This window comes from Pygocentrus nattereri, chromosome 21, assembly GCF_015220715.1.
Source record: "Pygocentrus nattereri isolate fPygNat1 chromosome 21, fPygNat1.pri, whole genome shotgun sequence".
NCBI lineage: Eukaryota > Metazoa > Chordata > Actinopteri > Characiformes > Serrasalmidae > Pygocentrus > Pygocentrus nattereri.
This window is the reverse complement of record NC_051231.1, coordinates 3,827,501-3,847,609: the sequence shown is the minus strand read 5'-3', so window position 1 is coordinate 3,847,609 and position 20,109 is coordinate 3,827,501. Positions and strand designations below refer to the sequence as shown.

The window sequence follows — 20,109 nt, the reverse complement described above, 5'->3', positions numbered from 1 at the left end:
TAACTGCGCCCGGCAAACTTACAGAATCACGTCTGTCGAGACACGACGTCGTTTTCCGAGCCACGACAGTCAGTCTGATATTTAACGTTTATGTTTCTCCATTCAAACGTCATTTAAATCTCCAGAATCAGAGAGTAAAGTTATCCCGGCGGTCTGCAGCTCCGTTAGGGGGACGCTTGTTCATCTCTCAGCTACTAACATCAGCTAAAGTTCTCTAAAGGCCTGCATTGCTCACATCTGTATTAATTAGCTGATGTCGTTTCCCTCCTATGATGTCGAGTTTTTCTCCTCTTTATGCAGCACCATGGGATCCTTTACCCACCCTGACGTGAAGAGCCGGTGGGCTTCTTTGCTTTTAAATGCTTTGAGAGACTCTCCAGAATCTGTGACATCAAAAACTCAGAAGATGTTTTTGAGCCAAGGATAAGCGACCACACTTCAATCAAAGATTATGGGAAACCAAGAGTTCTGTGTTTTAAATGATTTGGTGAATTTGGTGAATGGTGCTTGAGATGACCATGATCTAAGAAGGTGAACCAGATACCTTCTAAATACAGGTTACCTTTAACTTTTGTATGTTAATGTGACTTAAGGCCAGGTTTCCACTCCTATTGGTATATTCATCATGACATGTTCACACGGTGTAAAGAAGTGGCTGGCATTTTTAAATGATAAATAAAAACAAAAACTATTCATTTTTATTCTCATGTTTTAAACTTGTGTTTATTGTGATAAAAATAAGTAGTTTTTGTTTTTATGTAATGTTGGGAGGTTTTGGTGTGACAGTGAGTTTGACTCTTTGACATGGCTGTATGCTGTTACATGCTTCCTGATAACTGGGCAGTGTGTTTGTTTCCCAATCATCAACAAGCCACTTCCAGGAATTCCAGGGAACTTGCATTTTACTGTTTTGGTAAAACACACTTGACGCATGTGTTGAAAAATGCAGAACCTGTGACCTTTTGCGAGTTGCCATGGTACAAGCATTGGTGTTAGAAGCTCTCTGGTGATATTACAGCAGACCTTCTCTCTGAGCCCTGAGATCAAATCTAGGAGACATCTAAGGACACACAATGAGGGTGACCATGCGGCCGTGACTGAGAGTGCTGTTTTCCCAAGAAGCTACATTCATCTCATATGCTCTGTTCATTCAGAGTAAATGTGCTCTGGATGTCAATCTCGTCCATGAGGCCAAAGGCTCTTTGAACTGTAAGCCCACTGTTTACTGCCTTGTATCTTGGGAATGGGTGTGACGATCAACATGTCAGGCAACCTTTAGAAGTCGGCCTAATCAGATGTGTCCTGTTGGTTTAGGACTCCACACTGTAAACTGCAGAGCTTCTGGTTGGGGACGCCAGAATGGGCCACCAAAAGATTTACATTTCCTGTTGTCAGTGGTGGATGAAGTACACAAACCCTGTACTTGAGTTAAAGTAGAGACACCCAAGGTAAATATTCCTCCAGTAAAAGTAGAAGTTCCTCCCTTTAGACCTCCACTTGATTAAAAGTACTAAAGTATTTACCTTCAAATGTACTTAAGTATAAAGTAAAAGTACTAAAAGAGTAATTCTGGCTCTGATGTCCTGTTATCATTTTTATAACCAGACTGGCTTCATGAACTCATTTCAGGTGAAAGTCCTCCAGCGTCTCTCTTGGTAAACCAGTCTTTTAATAGAACGTCATTAATTAGTGACGCTGACGTCTATTAAAATGATCAGAAGCACAAAACACTGAAGGTAAACAGTTTCCATCAGGGAGAACCGAGTGGCTCTGAAATCACTTTTTACACACAAGCAAAGTTTCAGTTTCAGATTTATTTACAACTTAGTTCCAAGTTTAAGTTGAATAAAAACTGGCTTTAAACTCAGGATCACAGATGAGCTCCTTTACTATGTTGATCTGTAGGCGTCTGTTCATAAACATAAACCAGCCCAAACTCATTTACTATAAAATGAAATGGTGTTTGTAGAAATTCAGAAAAAAGCCGCGTCAGTCTCGACTGCATATGTGGACATATTTCTATATTGAGCTCTATTTACACAAAGTTAGGTTAGTTCATCATTTATGTTGAACAGACTCTCCCAAAGTTTTACGCTGCTGCGCTGACGTTGAACCGCGTGCTGCACTGGGTCGGTATGACCAACAGGTCAAAACCAGCTCTAAACAAAGTGACCGCTGGGCCCTGATTGGTGCTCTGGCTTTGCGCTTCTTTCGTTTTGACATGTGACGTTTTCATACACACAGAAACCAAAAGGAACGACAGATTTCTCAGAATGTAGGAGGAAAAAGTCGATATTAGACTCTGAAATGTAGTGGAGTGAAAGGAAAAAGTCACACCAGCCCTTTGTGGATAAGACTGGACACCCCAGTGTAAACTGTAAAACATCACTGTTTACAAAAGGTGTAAGGTTTGATCTGTATTTGATACCCACTGCACACCATCATCACAGATAAGAGGAGCAAGTTTAGTGACAGGTTGCTGTCACAGAGCTGCTCAACCGATAGACTCAGGAGATCCTTTTTCTCTGGGGCCATTAGGCTCTCCAACTCTTTCCAGTGGGGCCAGAAAAGGAGACAGAAGAGGGAAGAGAAGATGGAAGAGGGAAGAGGAGAGAGAAGAGGGAATGGGGAGAGAAGAGGGAAAAGGAGAGAGAAGAGGGAAGAGGAGAGAGAAGAGGAGAGGAGAGGGAAGAGGAGAGGGAAGAGGAGAGATGAGGACGGAATGTTTTATGGTAAATTACAGATCTATTTGATCTGTCTGCACATCTGGCCACCTTACTGTACACCTTGCCCTTCTGGACATTCAACACCTGGACACTTTATTTCAGTACCAATATGCACATCCATCCATCCATCCATCCATCCATCCATCCATCCATCCATCCATCCATCCATCCATCCATCCATCTATCTATCTATCTATCTATCTATCTATCTATCTATCTATCTATCTATCTATCGCTGTCAGTGTTGAGCCCTTATAACATCACACAGTTCATTTCAAAGTGTGGGGTACAAACAGGCCTCATAATCTATAACATAACTGAATGTGTGCACCTCAAAGCAACTGTAGTCTTCATTTTTTTAAATATATGATCTAAAGTGTCCTTGGGTTTGTGAAAAGTGCTATATAAATTATTATTATTATTATTATTATTATTATTATTATTGACACTAAAGTTGAATTCAAGAGGGCAGTGCAACCACTGACCAAAGTTCTTCTTCAGCAAAGGAATTACAACTACTTCAAATTTTGCCTCCTGTGGATTACATACAGTATTTTATTGATTACTGGTAAAATACGTTACACGTCCTCTACAGGGAACAAACATAAATATGGATTTTTCAGCAATTTTCAGAGCACAGTTTCTATTTGTTTAACATATTGGACAAAAAAAAAAACAAAAAAAATCATAAAATGTGTACAAATCAGTCCTTAAACAATATTTGTGCATTAAAATGTGCAGAAGTTTGTTCGCTGTGAGAATCAAATCACGTCAAATCAAATCAAATCACGTTTACTATCACATCACATGTACACAGGTGCAAGGAGAGTGAAAATCTTAGGTGTGTAGCCCCTTATAGAATTTAAATACACACACACACACACACACACACACACACACATATATATATATATATATATATATATATATATATATATATATATATATATATATACTGAACATATACACACATGCACAATATACACTAGTATTCTAGTGCACTATTTCCAATGTACTACTATTACTGTTGTAATAAGTTATGAAATTATGAAATTATGAAAGTTAAGAATTTACTGAATGAGATAAAACTATAATATGTGCTATGGGCAATCAAAAATTTGTACACACATGTATGTTGCATCCTACATTTTGATGTTTTTAATACTGATATAATATATAATATGTATAATATGCAACCTGCAAAGCGGCTCAGGAAATGAATGGCAAGTCACACCAAAACAGAAGCCAATAGTCAGGGTGGGGCTAGTTTTTTTTTTATAATTTACAATAAATTTATAAATAAATAACATAAATAATAAACAATTTTACCAGAAAATATCACATTTTTCCAAAACAAAATGCATAACAGTTCAGCATGAACTAACAATCCAAGCAGGAGGCGGAGCTTTTTTTTGTTTTTTTACAGGAAAAATGTTCATTTTTCACAAGAAGAAAGTGTCTGATGTTACATGAGAGAATGAATTTATTTTATGAATAAAATGTTCGTTTATTAAGTCAAAATTAAAAGATTCAACAAGAAAAACCTGCTCTGTGATTGGCTGGAGGGTTCACGCTCACAAGCAGGCCGCCCAATTCTGGAGCCGAGGGCGGGGCTTGTCCGAATACAGGCGGGAAAACAAAACACCGTGCTTTGCTTTACCCGCCTCTTTCTGATTGGTCGGTCAGCTCGTGAGTGTGAGCTGTCAGCCAATCAGGACTCGAGCAGCCAGGCGTAGCGCAAGAAGGCGGGACCTGTCGGGATGCGGGTGGAGAAATAAAATAACGCACTTTCTTTGCTTTTTTACCCGCCTAGTCACTTCCTCCGTGGGGTCGTGTGGATGCTCGGTGCTCACGACGTTTCAGCCGCAGAGATGTGACCGTGGGCGGGCGTGACAGGCAGCCTTAACCGGGGGGGTTACTGATTAATCCAGGTCCGGGGCGACAAGCCTACATATAAGACGCGCATGCCGGCTGCGGATGACAAGCTCTCCATTCAGCGCTTCAGCCGGAGCACCGCGGTGTGTCTGAGGTAGGTGGTTACAAATAAAACCTCTCAGTACCGGCTCTTTTCTCCCCCCATTGTCTCTGTAGCCGGTTAACTTTCAGTATTAGTTCAGTTATTATCCTTATTAAAATTAATATCAGCTATATTCCACAGTGTATGAGAATTGTGTGCTCTGAAATGGGCAGAAAATGTCATTAGCTAACAAAAAACGCGGGGTGCCTGTAAGCTGAGGTGGATTTGAGCCTGTTTTTCTCCCTCGTTTGGCTTTTTTTATTTTTATAGGCCTTGTATAGAGTGAGTGTGTATTCAGGTTACTCCTCAGACTGTATTAGCCTCCTCACACTAACGTGTAATGGTTTTATTCCGATATCTGTGCTGTTTTGAGGAGAATAAAGCGAAGCAGCAGCAGCCCGTTTTAATTTACGCCGTTCAGAGTTGGGCTGTGTTTGATCGGACTACTAAGTAGGGATTTGGTTTCAGCGCTGGAGGTCATTTGGGCAGGTTGTAGCTGGAAAGCTCGCTCAGAGAAAAGCGAGTTATCTTTTATATGAAGTAGTTTTGGTGGCCTGTGATTTCTAGTACAGGTTGGAGGGTTCCCTGAGGAGTGTTTCTGCCTCATAACTCCGCTCTGAGGGCTTGTTTTTACTGAGCCAACGTTGGACCTGTTTCCAAAGACCTTTACAGAAGGACTGGCCACTGCTGAACTTTTATTTTCTGTCTACATGAGCTGATAAGGTGTCCTTGTTTTATTTCCTCTTGGCAGGTGAAGTCGGGACGAGTCGCCCTGATCACACACAGGCATTTCTGAGGGGTTTGTAATAGTAGCCTGGCTCCACAGACCTTTAAATACATCTCAGAAAGTCGCCGAGCACCACGTGGTGTAAAGTGAGCCACAGGCCAGGCTGACTGGACAGAGCTGCTGGGGGACCTTTCAGACTTTCAGAGAAGACTTGGCCAGAATCAAGGCAAGAAAAAAAAATCTCCCTCAGACTGAGAAACGTGTGCAGATCATCGCTCGCCGGGTGAGACCTCAGCTCTGCCTGCGGTGAGGAGAAACCGTCTGTTCGGACTTTGCTTCTATTGACTGCCTCGGCTGAAATGCATCTTTCTCTCGTTCGTTTGTCTTAAACGACACGACTGTAGTGAATGGGGAACATAATTTGTATGCTGCCCAAGTTCAGGCAGGATCTTAAGCAAGCCCGGAGAGGGGTAATGCACCTGCCTCTTTTGCTCAACCTGTAGTTACGAAGAGTGCCAGGACAGGAGCTGAGGGGCCAGGAGCCGCCTCTATGGGATAGAGCAACCGCGCAGATCAGTCGAAATCACTCTGGTCAGAAGGAAAGCTGTGAAAGCGCCGTCCAGTCTGTTTCTTCTTTCCGTTTCTTTATTCTAAACTTTAAACTTCAAGGCTTCCGCATGGTACTCTGGTCGAAAGAGCAAGACAAACTGTCCACCGACATGTCCACCGGGACAGAAATAATAGAGATGAAGAAGGAGGGAGCGCCGCCAGCCTACCACCAGTCCAACGGGTCAGTCCATCCGGTCATACTGCCCACCGACCCAGAGGAGAGGCAGCCCAACGCCGGAGAGTACGAGCTCACAGAGGTGACCTCCTTCTCGGACCGGCCCGAGCAGGAAAGTGACCGGACCGAAATGGTGGTTATTGACTGTCGGGCCAATGCCAAGGGGCAGAGGGAAGAGGACGCTCTCCTGGAGAACGCCAGCCAAAGCAACGAAAGTGACGACACAAGTACGGACCAAAGCCCGGTGCCACCGGTTCCACTGAAGGAGACGTCCTTCTCCATCGGACTCCAGGTCGTGTTCCCTTTCCTGCTGGCGGGTTTTGGAACAGTGGCCGCTGGCATGGTCCTCGACATAGTTCAAGTGAGTGAATCACTTCTGTATCCACTGACCCCTGATCAGGCACGAGTGCCCGAGGCATGTTGCGTCAGAACTTGTAGCTCTAACAGATGATATAAGCACTCGTGGCCGTTAAATGCAGCGGGTGTAAGTAAATTATTCAGATGATCACTTCTTTACAAACTTTAAATGACGCAAAAAAAAAATATATTTCACATGCACTTGTAACCTTAAGTGGACAAACACTTCTTTAAAGTCTAATAGGGGGAGTGATTGTACAAAATGGTCAATTTTGCCATTATTGAAAGAGATTCAGAAGCACGTATGACCTTCATCTTGCCAATCACTATAACCTGGCTCAGTATTGGGACTTTGTTTGTTTGTTTGTTTGTTTGTTTGTTTGTGGAATATGCCAAATCTGTGTGGGTTCTGCCGATACGCATCATCCAAAATCAGAATTTCTCAGTGTTGTGTGCCTGTTTGCTCCGCTAGCATATGGTTCTGTATAAAAAGACGGACAGATATTGGGTGTCGGTGTTTACATAACAGGTTGTGCCATACAAGCACTTAGAATGTGCTGGTCCGTGCAGAAGGCTCCTCGGTAGCACGCTCCTGTCGGGATCGTACAGTGCTTTAGAGCATTGCAGCACGCTGGTAGAACATAATACAGTATTACTGAAGCAGAGACGGCAGCGTTTGACATATAGAAATATGTTTCATTCTGTCGCCTGTAATGTTCGTTTACTAACAGTAGTGTCCAGTCAGCATTGGAAGTCTGAAGGGTGTAACTGTTTAATGCTGTTTTGGAACAGAAACATCAGGAGTTGACACTGTATAACTATTTTTTTCTCGTGATCAACATGCAGTTCCTGTAAGTCCTGCGTTTTAACACCTGTAGTGTTGGTTTGCCATCGTTCGCACAGTGCAGTCCTTTCAACTATGTTTACTTTTTCAGCAGCAGCGCTGATCGAATGCGGGCTGTTTATGGGGCAAGTCAACTATCCAGGGAACTCATGAAAAGCACGGCTCCCGAGAGCAACTCAGGATGTTAAAAGGCACAGCGAGAGAGAGAGAGAGAGAGAGCGAGAGCGCGAGAGGGATTTCAGTACATTGTAATTAGTTGCCTGCTTTCTTTCCTGTTGACTCGGTGTGAGCCGTGTTGCGTTTCGACTGCATAAGAATAACAGCTCCATCCTGCATGACAAGTCCTATATTTTCAGGAGGTCGGACCTCTGTGACTGTAAGGTTGGGGGATCTGGTTGCGTGAGATTGGATAAAGATCAGTGTAGATGACTAATGCCATTTACGCTTCATCGCAAGCCGTAATGTTTCCAGGACTGCACTGAATCCAGTATTATGATGCTTTTTGTGTAATTAAGGAAGCAATAATGAAATTGTGTAAGTCTTCCAGCCTTGGCAGGCCAGTGTCTTGTTTATGGGCCGTGTGAGTTGAAGGCTGATTTGTCTTTGCCCACATACTGGAACCAAAGCAGAGGGGAAGTGGATTTGTGCACCGCTTGCAGTCCCGTCAGATCACAGTCTGAGCAAGAAGCAATCAGGCACACACCGGTATTTCTTTAAATAAACCTTTGCCTCAGAGCCAACACAGCAGGGTCTGGATTCTGGGGCTGTCCTATCAGTTCATGCCTGATATGAAGGGAGACGCTGATTAAAGCGGACTAGTAGTTTTTGTGCTTATGACATAGGATTGGGTGATATGAACTCAAATTTGCTTGGGTGCAAAATTGATTCATAAAAATAATTGGATTTTTATAAATACTCTGTTTTCCCTGCTGTTTAACACAAACCGGTGACAACTTGTGTGCAATGTAAAGGCCTAAGCATAGTAAACACTCCGTGTTAATGACAAATGCAGAATAAAACCATAATGGCCTATAGAGATTAAAACTGGATCGCATTGAGAATTATTTTAGAGTCTCATCTTGGCACACTGATCCGAAATCAGAATTTTGAGGTGCCTTATAGATTCCCACCCCAATAAATAGGTTTTATGCCACATTTACTAAGTTGAAGAGTCATCAGTCATCAGAAGAGTGAAAAGGGAAGCCTGACCATGTAAATAGCTGTATAAATGTTTAATTTTGTTTATTGACAAGTTCATAAGAATAACTCTTTGGAGTGCTGCCGTCTGTGATTATTCGAGTACTGTTTTTTTTCATACTGATACGCCTCCCAGCCCTGTCACCTTCAGTCAGATGTGCCTACACTAGCACCTTTTAGAATGTAAACTGAGAAGAAGTCCTGCTAATACTAGGTGGACATGTATATAGATCTAGCTAGGGAAGCTCCGATATATCGTTGGGTCGATAAATTGATTGATGTTATGGCTTTGTAAAAATTGGTATTGGTGATGAAATTTCCATACCACTGGGCCTTAACTCCAGCTGGACCTGATCCTGTGATTCTGTAAACTCTAGAAAATCGGAGTACTGCAGTGCCTTTCGTGAATAATTCATTGATTATTTTCCTGGAAGTGATGTTCAGCCGATACTTCAGACCCAGGAATCTATTGTATATCATTGACCTAGACGTATAGTGGTTTGGCCCTAAACCAGGCTGTAGGATATCCATAATTTATAAAGATTAAACTCTCCCCTCCCTCGCTGAGCGGTGACTCGGCTGTGAGACAGTGATTTCCCTGTAGATGGACTGTCTCCTCCCTTGCAGCCTACAATAGCGGAGATGTTTGTTTGTAAAGTGGCTTGGCGATTTGGGCCGGACGAACGCCAGAGAGATGCAGTTTGGGTCCTACTGTGGGTCAGCCTATTTTTACCAGTAGGGAAACAGGCCCTCACACCAGCCAGTCTCTCGGCACTCCCACAGGAAGCCATTTTGGGTCTACCACATCCAGGCTGACACCTCATTCTTACAGGAATCAGTGTAGACAAACAAGCACCGGCAGCCGTCCTCTCCAGCCACGGGTCACGGGAGACGCTATCCTTCCTTCGGTGCTTGATCTGAGAGTGTATTTTACTTTGGACTGCCTCTTTAGAGGGGGCGGGGTTTTTATTGTCTATTTATACTGCAATATTGTTTTGTAGTCCAAACCAGAATGAAAGATTCTGTCTTAGACTTCCTGTGGAAAAACAGCAGTCAGTAATCAGGATGTGCCGCCCTTGTGTTGTGGCCCAGCTGCTGGAAGAATGAAGGCCTTAGTTCATTGAATCGTACCCAGCTAGGGCAAGACCGATATATCAGTTGACCAGTATTGGGTCAATATCGAGGACCTTGCCGATTAATCGGTAAATTGCCAATTAAGTGTTAATAAGAAACAACTCACTCAATATTGTAACGTGAGGGAAAAACACATTTGCTTTCTGGACACTGCCCAGCTTGACAGCCACTACTTGGTCATTTAAATTACAGGAATATAAGCTGAAACGAACACACAACACCATTGTGGTTAAGATTAAAGACTTCAAATGCATGCAAGCCTAACCTTTACAACAATAATACAACACAAAAAACCTGTCAGAGGGAATTAACATGAGACACAAAGGCTCTGAATTCTTTGAAGCACCCCCGCCCCCCCCCAGCATTGCAATAACCATATGTTTTATGACTTTTCTGCTGTTTGTTTGCTGTTTATTTGAGTTTAAGATTAAAAATGGGAGAATTAATTAACACTCAAATCCGTCAGGAAAGCAATGTTTAACTATACATTCTGGATTGATTTTTTTTTTACACCGTACAAAATAATAATGGAGAATGTTATTGAAAATTATTAAATTATCTTTAAAATGAAATCAATATCGGTCATACAGTTTTCATAAGATTGAGCCCTGTGTGAGAGCAGGGTAGTCATATTCGGATCATTTGTAAAAAAAGTCTAGTAAGTCTTTCTTATTTCTTCATGTTTAATCTTTAAGAGCATTTTTTTTTAATTAAAAAAACAATAATAATTCTAGATTTCAGTGAATTTAATAACATCTTCCCAGAAATGTCTGTAAATCAAACATAAAAACACCCTTTGGTGTCTCGTTTATCATATTTAAACCTGTACTGTATAAGTTGTCTTTACAGTGCCTGTGCACCAAAGGTTCAGATGAATTGGCAGCTTTTATATGATGGTAGCAAGCCTAGTTCTACGCGGCATGTCCCGAGGTCCTTTCCGTGCTGGGTGATCGGCACTGCGCTGGCCGCATGACTGCTGGTACCACCTCCTCTGCTGGTGGTGCGTCACCGAATTCCTCTGTGGCCATATATGCTGAGCTTTAGAGTGGCTGCAATCTGAGCCCGCAAAACCTGCATGCCTGCGCTGCTGTCCATCGAGTTCACAGAAACTCGGGCCTTGTGGAGGCATTGGCCAGGGCCGCACTGTTCCCTGGAGACAACATCATATATCTCGGAAGCAGTGCAAGAGTAGAGGGGCTTTCAGTCCAAGGAAACTAAAGCCAAAGTGGCAGATGGCCAATTCTCAATTGATGTGGGACTTTTTTTTTTTTTTTTTTTTTTTTTTCCTTCTTTCCAAAAGTGGTCCCTGCACTGCCAAAGGCTGGGATTATATAAAAAAGGCATTAAACCACGCCTGTTGGAAGCAGCCCAGTGTAAAACCCTTAACTAGCACTTTTTGTCGTATTTTTAGGAGGATTGTTTTTTTGTTTACTCCTAAGCGTCTCATTTTAGCCCAGTTAGCTTAGCACTTTTCTCCCGTCTCTGCGCTCTGATGAATCCCCTGCATTGATTTGGTTGTCTGGTGTCAGGCCTGTAATTGCAGTGCGCCAGTGGGACGGGCTCTAAAGATAAGCACTTTCTCCATGTATCGATCTGCTCGGACTGCTGCTGCATTGCATCTTGGGCGCTGGAGCCTGCTTGAAAAATAACCGGCTGCCAGATACCACAGTCATCAACTCCTGTGTTTCGTAAGGATAAAGGCTGGACGGGGTTTAAATGGGCACGAAGACTGATGGCCCTGATTTTGCCTTTGTCAGATACCATTATTGAATCCAGCGTCAGGAGAGGGTTTACTGTCAAAACCATAAAAACAGAGTTGGGCAACGTACTGTCCAAATATTCCATACATTAATATGGAGTATGGTACATGATTTGATCTATCTTGATATACCGTGATGCCCATGATATTGATCGACCTTGATATAGGTCTTAACAAAAACAGCTTTTCTGTCATCAAGGCAGTATTGTGTAATGTTTATGCTCTTAACATGTTAAATTGAGATGTTTTAATAAATTTTAAGTCATACTATTCCATTCAAAAGTTTGGAATCGCCATTAAAATCTTTGGTTTCAGTGTTTTCAATGATATAAAATCAATTTAGATGCAGATAAAAGTATATTATTATTCTATCATGCTAGTCATTTGTAACTGATTGCAAACAGAAGAAAGGTTAAAAACATTTTGGTTTAATGGAAGTAATTCATATAATTAGGAAGCGGTAAACAAACCTAAAGTCAGATATCTTCACAGAAATGAACGTAAGTAAATAATTAAAAATATCTTTTTTACATTACATAATACTTTTCGTTGTTTTATTCATAGTTAATCTTCATTATGAAGTCTAGGGTTAAAAGTGTTGAGTAACATTTCGCTCCTAAAATAAAATATTGAATAAAACATGTAAAAGTGCCTTTTTGGTTATGTTGTATAAATTATTATTGTATTTCAAAGGATAGCAATGTGTTGTTATGGCAAGTGTTTCCAAACTTTCGACCAGTAGCGTATATTGTAATCACTGTGTGTGTGTTTGGTCCATGTTGAGAAACCGTGCGTTATATTTTAAAGTATTTTATTCTGGAAGTCCGGCCTCTTTCCGTTATGATGTGTTTGCCTAGTAGAATGTCCAGCAGATGAGTCATATCAAATTACAACACTGAATCAATACCGTGGTAAATGAAGGTCACGGAAAATCCATCATCCACTTGCACCCACTGAACCCACCGTTCTGAGAAATGTTAACAGTGCATTCGGTTTTGTGGAATGAGCTAAGAGTCCTAAACAAACTCTTGTTTTTCCCCTGCAGCATTGGAAGGTGTTCTCCGAGGTAAATGAGGTTTTCATCCTGGTGCCTGCTCTTCTGGGCCTCAAGGGGAACCTGGAGATGACGTTGGCCTCTAGACTTTCTACTGCAGTGAGTAACAGTTTAAACACTCTGGGGGTTTTTTTTTTATCTTTACCAGAAGACACCTGACAGTCTCTCCCTGACTACTCTGACAGTGCCTTATCTTCAAAGGCAAACAGCGACAGAAGTTCCAGTGCTGAAGGCAGCACAGTTTATCACTGACATGTTGAGTGGCATGTTCAGTTGAGCCAGTACTAATACCTGACGGAAGAACAGGGCAACATTGTTGAAGACTGGTTCAACACACACACACACACACACACACACACACACACACACACCAGGATGTAGTACATATTTTTATGACTGTTTACCTGTCCTTCTTGTTCTTCTTATTCACGTGTTGATGATTTTAGCTTGAACTTTGCAGCTTAGTGGTGTTTTCCAGGAGAAGCACGTGACCGCTGAGAGCCTGTTTATGTGAAGGTGTCAGGGTCATCCTTAATTTGTGACTCTATACTGCTATTAGTATAAATACTGATATAATACAATGACTATCTTGGTACAGAGGTTGGTAAGTGTAGCGTGAGGCGTCTTGGGCACAGGCTGCTGTTGTGGTGTTCTTGCCCAGGGAGGGAATCGAAGCCTGGCCTGTGTTGTGAAGGCCACTAAAAATGCTAATGACTAGGAACTAGCAAAAATAATGACGACCTTTTTTGATTAATGATAACAAAAACTGTTAATACAGCAAATACAATCACGTAACCTGCTAATACACTGGCTAGTAAAACATAGAAAAAGAAACACATTTTAGATGAACAGTAGCAAATATATAGCTGATATTTTATATACAATAACAAAAAAATACAAAAAAAAGAAATAAATAATAACTAAAAAAGCAAAAAAATAGCTAGTACAGTATATTTTGTAATGTAAATGCTAACCTATTGACTAGGAACTAACAAAGTTTATATATTTTTAGATTTAGATGAACGTTATCAAAAATATGATAATATAGTCAACAAATTAATAAAAAAAAAAGCTACCGCAATGACCAAGAACTTGCAAAAAAAAAAGCCAAAAATAACAAAACCAATACAGTAGACATGAAAAGAAAAAATATTAATGCAGTTACTTGGAATAAACAGGCCACAAAAACCTGTCACTTTTAATATATGAGGAAAGGTTTTGTCAACATTTGACAGTGATCCGTTTGTATTCTTATCATAAAGGAAACGTGGGCATTGCCTGAACACCCTGTAATAACTTGTTTATCAGTGGCTCATCCTGTAATTGTAGAAATGTGGAGCAGCAAGGTAGAAACTAGGCCAGTGGTTACTGTTCAGCCCATAGATGACTGTGGCAAACCATATAGTACATGGGGGGGAAAAGCTGAAACCACGTTAATCCTGTGAAGCACATGAATTTACCACTTGCCCTAGATTTGCTGGTGTTTCTCCACTTGTTCCAAATAGCTTGACCAGAACTTGAATATAGACCTGGGCTGCTGGTGTCTGAGGCTAAAGCAGAGATTCCTACGGGCTGGGTTCGTCCGGGTCGTCGCCACAAGCTTGCGCGTATAATCTTGACACGTCTTTACAGCAGTCCACCCACACTTCTTGATCCTAGAGTAGTTGTTGTACCCAGTTGGTATGCAGAAACTCACAGCCAAGTGACTAATTGCCATGAATAGAAGGTCCTTAGTCTGCGTTAGAGGTGAGGGCCCAAAGTAGGAAAAACTAAATGGCTGTAACACCTAGTTTTATTAGGAGCGCAGGGAGTTCACCACAGCTTTCAAAAACAGCTCTTCGGCTCAAAGCAGACGGAGTTTGAATGGTATTTTTGTTTAAACGTTTTTGGTCCAATAAACCATAACGCTATATGAAGACAAAAGAAGACGGTTATAAAAAGAGAAGGAAACAGAGGAAGTCTATAGTGTTGTTGTTGTATTTCGCAGCTGTTGGGACAAAACCTTGTATCTCCATTTTTGTCATTTTTTCAGTTTTTGACATAATTTGAATATGCCTGTTACCCTTTACATTGTTTATAAATTTCATGATGGATGGACCAAAACAAACAACCCAAAATAACTTGGAAAGACGTCTGGTTCCATTGACTTGCATTAAAAGTAATGTAGGTTTTTTCCTTCTCCTGTAAAGTTGCCGTTTTTGAGATGAGGTTTTGTTCCGACAGCGGCGATACGCATCATATTTCTTTCTTGAAATGTGCAAAATGTCTTAAATAAAGTAAGCAGTTCAGGGCATGCCTGGACAAAATAAGTTCACAAGGCCAGAAGTAGAATCTTTCTAGGCATATACAAGCATATCGCTGCTGTTGCAACAAAACCTTGTTTCTCCAATTTTGTTGTTTTTCAGTTTTTTGACATCATTTGAAAAAACATGTTTCCTTTTACCATGTGTATAAATTTCATGATGAATAAACCAAAAGAAATGACCCAGAAATACTTGAAAAGACATCTGGTTCCATTGACTTGCATTAAAAGTAAACTCTGTTTTTTGCTTCTCCTGAAAAGTTATGTAGTCCTGAAAAGTGATAAAGTGGGATTGTCCGAGATTCTCTTGGGCTTAAAGGGGCATTCTGGCCTAAAACTAGCGTTTATTTGTTGTTTGTCATGTTATGCAGTATTCTGTAGACTTTTCGGTTTGCCAAAATTCATGATTCTTGTGTTACTATTGTGTCAGACCTCTCTCATTTCAATATCCAGCATGCATTATGCAAATAAATAATGCAACCGTTGGGAATCTCTGCACAGCAATAAAGAAGTGACTACTAGTATAGCCACTATAGAGGCTAATGGATGTCCACCCTAAAGCAGTTGTTGTTGTTCAAAAGTTCATCCCACCTTCTAGATGCATCATCAGAAAGGGGGGTTTCCTGGTTTCCTGGCTTTACCAAACGTAAGCAGAAATTCCGAAATTCCTTTCAATCTAAAGAGAAAATGCAGCAGCAACTCGCATCAGACCACAGCAGTGTTTTGTTTTGGGTGTAACTGAGTGTCCAGGTTAAAATGCTCTTTCTAGCTGGACGATTTATTGTAGCCAATCAAAATTAGGCAGGTTGGAAACTACAGTGACACGTTTGCCTCCACGACAATATTGTCTTGATTACAAATAAATAAATGGTGTGACCGTCCACAAGCATGCAGATGAAACGTAATTAGAAATGAATGGCACATTCTAAACCTGAGATTTAGATTTGCATGAGGGGGGATGGAATATTTGCCAGTAAAAGTGCCCAACCTAGCAACGCTGTGAAGGAACATTTCACCGCTGATTGAAAAAAGAAAAAAAATAATTTTTTTTTTTTTTTTTTTTTTTTTGCGAATTTTGTTTTTCAACATCATTTAAACCCAAAGAATGAACCGATGGAAATGCCCCAAAAACTGCATGGTGCAAAATCACTTTACCTTCATTTGCATTAAATGTTAAGATGTTTATTAAATGCATTACCTTCATTTGCATTAAATGTTTTTTGCTGTCTTCTGCACATTTAAAAAAAAAAAATTGTGTTTTTGTTGGTTGGTTTGTTTGTTTGTTGTTGTTGTTTGTATGTTTGTTTTGTTTTTTGGGGGGGGGACAATAACATTTCGTAGGTAAGGCATGAATTAATCAGTAGGCCACAGCAGAAGAAACCTACGGTCCCAGCTGTGTTTTTAGTAGTATCTGTCCTCTAAGACCTGATCTGTTGCAGTCAGATGAAGGCACAGTCCGTCTGTCTTCAACCGACTCCTGCAGGATATTTCAAATCTCTAATTGTTTCAAGCAGGTGACCGGTTGGCTGAGCTGTTTGTGCTACAAGGAGGTCGGCTCACGATGTGAGTTTGTGCTGTTTAGGAGTAAAATGCTCTGTTCTCATCCTGTTCTGATCACACATCGCCTGTCTGTTTAATAGGGTCTAGGGTGCAGACGTCTTCCAGAGCCAGGATGCATTTGAATATGAGCCTGTGTGTTCTTGGAAGCTGGGATCAAACACTGGAAATGAGCAATTGAAGTTTTAAACAGCACAAGCTGCCCCTTATGTTTATGACAGCTTGTGAGTAGTTGTGCGCAGAAAGTGCAAAAAGGAGCTTTTTGTTGAGTCCATCGCACTCAAGACAAAAAGACGGCGCGTCTCACGACCTTGCCTGCTTTTTCCATTGCACAGTAAATCTGCTTCACTCAGTACAAATTGGCTTAACTTTTTTTTTCTAGAGGCCACTTCTAATTACCAGTAGATTAATAGCACTGTACATTTCTAATGCTCTTATTATATAAAAAAGCACTAATCCCACGATCAGCGTGAATTAAGTTCACCTGACCACTTTTGCTGTTTCTCTTCTTGGAAAATAGCCCATTGTTCAGAGTGAGCGGGGAAAGTTGTTTCATGTTAGTTCGGCTGCTCTGTCGTTTCACTCGTGTGCATTTTTAGCTGTGGTTTAACAGCTAATCGAGACACTTTTAGCTGCTGTTATGGAAATTTTGCACATTTTGCAGCAACACTTATTGTCTGCAGTATGAGAAGATCATTTTCTCAAAAAGAGAGAGACAGACATAACGTTATGCCCACCTCCTTGTTTCTACGCTCACTGTCCACTTTATCAGCTCCACTTACTGTATAGCTGCACTCTGTAGTTCTACAGTTACAGACTGTAGTCCATCTGTTTCTCTGATACTCTGTTACCCTGTTCTTCAGTGGTCAGGACCCCCATGGACCCTCACAGAGCAGGTACTATTTGGGTGGTGGGTCATTCCCAGCACTGCAGCAACACTGACGTGGTGGTGGTGTGTTAGTGTTGCTGGTACGAGTGGATCAGACACAGCAGTGCTGCTGGAGTTTTTAAACACTGTGTCCACTCACTGTCCACTCTGTTAGACACTCCTACCTCGTCAGTCCACCTTGTAGATGTAAAGTCAGAGACGACAGCTCATCTGCTGCTGCACAGTTTGTGTCGGTCATCCTCTAGTCCTTCATCAGTGCCCACAGGACGCTGCCCACAGGACGCTGCCCACAGGACGCTGTTGGCTGGATATTTTTGGTTGGTGGACTATTCTCAGTCCAGCAGCGACACTGAGGTGTTTAAAAACTCCAGCAGCACTGCTGTGTCTGATCTACTCAGACCAGCACAACACACATTAACCCACCACCACCACGTCAGTACCTGCTCTGTGAGGGTCCATGGGGGTCCTGACCACTGAAGAACAGGGTAACAGAGTATCAGAGAAACAGATGGACTACAGTCTGTAACTGTAGAACTACAAAGAGCAGCTATACAGTAAGTGGAGCTGATAAAGTGGACAGTGAGCAGAGAAACGAGGAGGTGGTCATGATATGCCTGACCGGTGTGTCTTGTAATTATCCATCAGAACATTGAGGACATTATGCTTTGCCCTGTATTGGAGTGCTGAGAGTTCACTGTTATCGGAAACTGATTCGTTCTCCTGCTCCCGAATATTCCAGATATATTTAGCTGCTCGTGACTCAGGATGTCTCTATCTTATTATCCTGCTTGGCCTATCTATTATCCTTGATCTGTTTAACCTCCCAGCTGACTGGGGTATTATTCATCCTGATATGTTAATGACACTGTGAATATTCCAGGGGCTTCCACAGGGCAAAGCCTGGGTCTTCAGGTCCCTGACTAGGAGTGTAAATCTCTGACCTCAAAGTGAGTCAGTTTAATTTTGATCATAATCCAATTATAGATTTCGTCACAAGTCATTTCAGAATTACGTACATATGTACATGCAGTACAGTATAAGTGGAAGAACTTTTTGAAGAAAGTTAGAACAGTAGAGCAGTAGTCAGAGACCAGCCTTCGTGTGTTTCATTTCCAGTCAAAGTGGCCATGAAGGACGTTCATTTTTCAGCGTTGGGTTAAAAACAATAGCAGAAAACAATAATTTAACAGGAAATTACAAAGAGGCCTTAACAACTGAATAGAAAACTGAAAGCAAGTCTCAGATGCTGTAATAAAGGTAAAGCTTAGATGATAAATACTGAAAAATTGTGATTTTATAAAGACATTTTCAAAGTTCAGTCTTAGAAGTTGGTTGCATTTTCTGCTTTTCATGATCCAAGTAATCCCAAACACACTGAATGGTGTTGAGGTCTGAACTCCGGGGTGGTCAGTCCATTGTTCTGAGAGCACCATCAGCTTCTTGTTCGCTTGCTTTTCTCAGTAACAGCTTCTTGAACAGCTACACATCCTTTCAGACCCATAGCGCTGAGTGGTCTTCTCAGAGTGGAAGGATGGACAGAAACACCTGTGGATGTTTTCAGATCTGAAGCAGCTTGATTTTCTCCTCTCTCTCAGAGATGAAAGCCTTCAGTGCTGTTTATCTGATGGGGACGGTGCTGGGAGTGTTTACAAATGCAAGTGGATCATCCTCTGCCTAACCTCTTCAGAAATACCTCCTTTAAAAATGAGCTTATTGAAATAAATGAAGTGATTAAACTAAAGCAGGGTGGCCTCTGACGTTGCACAGTGCTGTTCTTTATTGCTTATTATTCTGATAATTTATAATCGATGGCAAAATTGATGCAGCATTTTGGTCCCCTCTCCCAGGTCCCTCAACGTTTTATCTAAGCAGCAGTTCAGAGTTCTGCACTAAACTGGGCTTGTGGCTACGTGGCACATCTAGCAGCACTGGCAGAACCTCCGTCAGTGCAGGGGTTATCGCCACTGTATGCGGGGGCGTGGGTCACACAGACCTCCTACCCCCCCCCCACCTTGGCTAACGCAAAGTGACCTGCCCCGCTGCTTTATCTCAACCAGCTGGCTCGCCTCTTATCAGGCGCAGTTGGCTGTTCGCTTCAGATGAGCGCTAGCTACAGTAGCAGCCGTGCACTTGCTGGATTTTTCCCTTCACGCTGTGCGTAAGCTCTCGGCGGAAGAGGCGCCGTGACCAGTGAAGTGGGGTCACCTCTGTGAGCAGTGTACTGCTGGCACCAGCTCAAAAACTCCTTCCTCCTGAGCCCTGGGCCCCAACACACACACACACACACACACACACACACACACACACACGTACAAGGAGCCTCACGCATACACACAAGCCATTCCCCCCTCAAAACGGCCTCTCTCGCATTACTTTTCCTTTGTCCAGCTGCCAGGGACATTTGTCATATAGCAGTGTTGCTAATATTCTGTCATTGTAACTCGGCTCGGCGAGGCCGTGCGAATAAAAAGAGGCAGCTAGCTGTTTCATTCGTGTCCCACTGTGACCAATCAAGAGAAAAGAACGGAAAGCTCATTAAGTCCAACTTCACTTACTGCGGCAAGCTAAGGCTCACTCGCTATGATCTGATTTGCTGAGACGTTCTCGCTCAAGCCTCGAAATATGTAATTTGTTTTTGTCTTCTCACTGCGGCGAAGTGAAGGGCTTTGCAGGAAGTGCAGAAGTACTACTACTCCTTTGAAAGATAATGAAAGACTGCACAGTGAGCTCGGCTCAATGGCTGAGAGAGGCCGCTGTGCTCT

General features: G+C 42.0%; 1 protein-coding gene across 1 annotated transcript in view; it reads left to right on the top strand.

Annotated features, from left to right (window-relative positions):
* The first annotated feature begins 4,561 nt into the window (after positions 1-4,561).
* Positions 4,562-20,109, top strand: part of slc41a1 (solute carrier family 41 member 1) — a 29,725-nt gene continuing 14,177 nt past the window's right edge. The window contains exons 1-3 of the mRNA XM_017714797.2: positions 4,562-4,755; positions 5,495-6,615; positions 12,591-12,698. Of these exons, the coding sequence (XP_017570286.1) occupies positions 6,148-6,615; positions 12,591-12,698 (576 nt within the window). The 5' untranslated portion in view covers positions 4,562-4,755; positions 5,495-6,147. The remainder of the gene's footprint in view (positions 4,756-5,494; positions 6,616-12,590; positions 12,699-20,109) is intronic.